This window comes from Urtica dioica, chromosome 12 (genome assembly GCF_054948205.1).
Source record: "Urtica dioica subsp. dioica isolate 48M chromosome 12, U.dioica_male_clone48M_v1_H2, whole genome shotgun sequence".
NCBI classification, from domain to species: domain Eukaryota; kingdom Viridiplantae; phylum Streptophyta; class Magnoliopsida; order Rosales; family Urticaceae; genus Urtica; species Urtica dioica.
The window spans coordinates 1,649,785-1,654,017 of record NC_142767.1 but is presented as its reverse complement, the minus strand read 5'-3'; the positions used below and the strand labels follow the sequence as shown (position 1 = coordinate 1,654,017).

The 4,233-nt window shown below is 53.3% G+C and overlaps 1 protein-coding gene across 1 annotated transcript; it reads left to right on the top strand.

The window, feature by feature from the left end:
* The first annotated feature begins 2,311 nt into the window (after nucleotides 1-2,311).
* LOC149378651 (uncharacterized) lies at nucleotides 2,312-2,761 on the top strand. The gene has a single exon (XM_089602840.1). The coding sequence runs from the start codon at nucleotides 2,312-2,314 to the stop codon at nucleotides 2,759-2,761; it is 450 nt and encodes a 149-aa protein (XP_089458966.1).
* The last annotated feature ends 1,472 nt before the right edge of the window (nucleotides 2,762-4,233 follow it).

Sequence of the window (4,233 nt, the reverse complement as noted above, 5' to 3'; positions counted from 1 at the left end):
CTCCCAAGAATTCAGCAACTCGTGGATGCCACGGCGAGCCATGAACTGCTAAGCTCCATGGACACCTATTCGGGATACAATCAGATTCGCATGCACGAGCCGGATCAGATCAAGACCACCTTCGTTACAAACCGTGGACTCTACTGTTACAAGGTCATGCCTTTTGGCCTAAAAAACGCGGGTGCGACATACCAAAGGTTGGTAAATCGAATGTTTGCCAACCAAATCGGCAAGACAATGGAGGTCTACGTGGACGACATGTTAGTCAAAAGCCTCAAAGCCCACGACCACGTCCGAGACCTCAGGGAGATGTTCATAATCCTGCGGCGTTACAAGATGAAGCTCAATCCCAACAACTGCGCTTTCGGGGTTGAGTACATGGTGAGCCACCGCGGGATTGAAGCTAATCCCGAAACGATCAAGGCGATCTTGGAAATGAGGTCGCTGCAGAAAGTCAAAGAAGTGCAAAGTTTGACGGGAAGAATCGCCGCCCTAAGGCGATTCGTTTCCAAGGCCACCTATAGGTGCCAACCATTCTTTAAAGCATTGAAAAAGACCGACGGATTCGTGTGGACGAAGGAGTGTGAGGAGGCATTCCGCGAAATGAAGACCTACTTCAGCTCCCCTTCGTTCCTTGCAAAACCGAAAACAGCAAGACCTTGTATGCCTATCCCGCGGTTTCCGACAGGGCCATGAGAGCGGTTCTAGTGCGCGAGGAAGACAAGGTCCAATGGCCGGTTTATTACGTTAGCAAGGCGCTCCTCGACGCCGAGACTCGATACCCGGAAATTGAAAGGTTGTCCCTTGCCCTCGTCATGAGCGCAAGGAAACTGCGCCCTTACTCTCAAGCACATCCAATCGTTGTGCGCACGGGATACCCCATCAAAAAAGCTCTGCAAAAGGGGACCTCTTCACGGATGGCCATATGGTCCCAAGAGCCGGGAGAGTACGGGGTCGAGTTTCAACCAAGAACCGCCATCAAGGGTCAGGCCCTCGCCGACTTTGTGGCAGAGTTCACCGGCGCGCCTTCAACAGACAAAGACGAAGAAGACAAGGAGAACGACCACGACGGGTTGTCGAAGAAAAGGACCAATGACTTGATAGGGCCGGTCTGGGACCTGCACGTAGACGGCGCATCGAATGCTCGGGGGGCTGGAGCCGACGTCATACTCACGAACCCCGATAGAGAAAAATTGAGGTACGCTTTGCGGTTCGAATTCAAGGCCTCCAACAATGAGGCGGAGTACGAGGCTCTGATCGTTGGCTTGGAATTAGCAAACAGGCTAGAAGTCCAGAACTTGCGCATCCATTGCGACTCACAGCTAATTGTGAACCAGGTGAAGGGCGACTATGCAGCCAAGGAGCCGAACATGATCGCGTATCTGTCCAAGACTCAAAAGAACCTGGAGGCCCTGTCATGGTTTTACATAGTCCAAGTTCCCCGAGAGGCGAACATTGAGGCCGATGCCCTGGCGCGCCTTGCGTCAGGGAGAGACGAAGAGGGAGAGGGCAACGTCCTGATAGAAGTGTTAACTCAGCCCTACGTCTCGAGAAGCGACGTAGAGGTGGTTGACGAAGTGCCACCCCACTCATGGATGACGCCACTCTTGGAGTACCTCAAATGAGGAGTCGTCCCCGAAAACAAGGAGGAAGCCAGAAAGCTGAAAAGATTGGCGCCGAAGTACACGATGAGGGGAGACACCTTATTAAAGAGAGGGTACTCAATGCCCCTCCTCCGATGCCTGACCGAGGTCGAGGCGAAGAAAGTGCTCCGTGAGGTACACGAGGGGCTATGTAGGAACCACGCCACTGGACAGTCTCTGGCCCCGAACCTGCTAAGGCTTGGATACTTTTGGCCGACCTTGAAAAAGGACTCCCACGAATGGGCCAAAAGATGTGATAAGTGCCAAAGATTCGCCCACGTCCCACGCCAAGCTCCGGCTCCACTATGCCCGATCGTTGTACAGCCCCGAGACAATACAAGTATGCAATCGTAGCTATCGATTATTTCACGAAATGGGTGGAGGAAGAACCATTGGAAAAGATCACGGAGGCGAACACGACTAATTTTATCTGGAAGAACATCGTCTGCCGCTTCGGAATCCCCGCATCGATCGTGACTGACAATGGAAAGCAATTCGACAACACGCGCGTCCGCGGCATATGCGAATAGTTGGGCATCAGCAAAACCTTCTCCTCCCCCCATTATCCTCAGGCCAACGGCCAAGTCGAAGCGATCAACAAAACGATCAAAGAGAACCTAAAGAAGAAGCTTGAAGAAAGAAAGGGGGCATGGGCCGAGGAGCTCCCCATGGTCCTGTGGGCGTACCGGACGACCGCACGGAACGCAACCGGCGAAACCCCGTTCGTACTTGCATTCGGCATCGAGGCCGTGGTACCCGTTGAGACCAAGCTCCTGACTTTCTGCATCGAAGAATTCGAAGAAACCACCAACAACGAAGCAATGAGGCTCGAGCTGGACCTCATAGACGAGAAGAGGACGGACGCGCTCACTCGCCTCGCCGCACAGAAGAGGAAGGTTGAGAAGTATTACAACTCCAAAGTCAAGCTTCGGAAGTTCGCCGACGGAAGCCTCGTCCTAAGAAGGGTGTTTCAAAACACCAAGGTGCAGGGGGCGGTAGTCCTAGGTCCCACCTGGGAAGCCAGTATCGTGTGCGCCGAGTCATACATGGCGGCACGTACAAGCTCGAGAGCTTGGAAGGGTTCGTGTTCACTCATCCGTGGAACGCCGAGCATCTGAGGCAATACTACCAATAGAAGCTCGTTCTTGACTCTTTATGCTTTTTTTTTTGTTGAGTGACAATTTCAAGTTTAAATAAGGCCAATGATCGATGGGTGTAATTTTAATTTATTTTGACACAATAATGAGATTACATTTCGCCTCAAAAGCTTTGTCATACATTATCATAATTTCTAGTCTCCTCTACGAGTACACAAGAAACTCGGGGGGCTAACAGGTACACACCTTTCGCGCGACTCTCTCGCACGATTCCACGGGTCGCGTCCGCGCACCGGACCGCTGATCCTAAGGCATCAGTCAAAACCCAAAATGCGACACGCGTACCGACAGGTACCGCGCTTGCTGGGAACTGCGCTCACTTCAAGCCCGTCCTGGCACATAACACGCACGCCGACAGGTAGCATACATGCCAGGAAAGAGGCACGCTACCCATCCAGCTCACGCGCCGAGAGGCAGCGAGTCACTAATGGATGTCGAAGGCTTGCACCTGCCGGACAAAACTGGTTTAGCCAGCGCCCATGGGAAACCTTGCCACTAAGTATGGCACTAAGCCGTGCAGACTGGTTATGCTAGACATAGCAAACCAAGGGTCGTGAGACACGCACTAGCCGGGTTGCGCGAATCGATTACGCTAAGCACAGTAACTCGAAAAAATAAGTCACATAATAAATCGGAAAAACTTTAATAAAAACAATCAATGTTGCGGGAACAACCCAACGAAAGGAAAAAGAATGCGAAAAATATGCGAAGGAAAAAGAAGACAAGCGCTAAACAAGTGAGCGGGAAATCAAAACAAGACCAACTACTCGGAACCAAAGTCGACATGTTCCTCATCAATCTCAGGCGGAGGTACGCCCGACCCGTCGGTAGCCTCTCCGTCAGGTGGGCAGTTCGTAGACTGAGCAGCCTCTGCGGGAACCTAGGGATAGGGGTCGTCCGCCTGGGGCACATCTTCCAAAGGGGAAACATGCCGTCGAAGAAAGAAAAGGTGGTCCCGCGAGATGCGTTCTCTTTCGCGGTCGCATCGCTAATCCGCACGGCCGCCGCGTAACGAGCTTCCTCTAGGGCGATGTCCCAGTCATCCTCTAAATCTGCCTTAGCTTGCACAGCGTCATCATTCTCTTCAATGATGGCTTTAATCTCCACCAGCAGGGAGTCCCGTTCCCTCTCCGCCTTGACGCGAGAGATCTCGCTCACCAATAGCCGAGCGTGGACGATCTTCAGATCCTCGTCTCCGCCCGAGAGTGACGCTTGGAGTTTCTTCGTCTCCCCCAGGAAAGTGTCGGCCGACTGTTACGCCTTCTTCCGAGACGCCTGCTCAGCCGCTCGCAATGACCTCTCGGCGGCCAGCTCCGCGCCAAGACGAGACACCTCCTCGCGGGTCCGTTTTGACTCCTCCTCGAGTGCTCAAAACTCCTGGGCAGTTCGGACCCGCCAAGGCGGCAGCATGGTCGGCCGCCGCGCTCTCCATG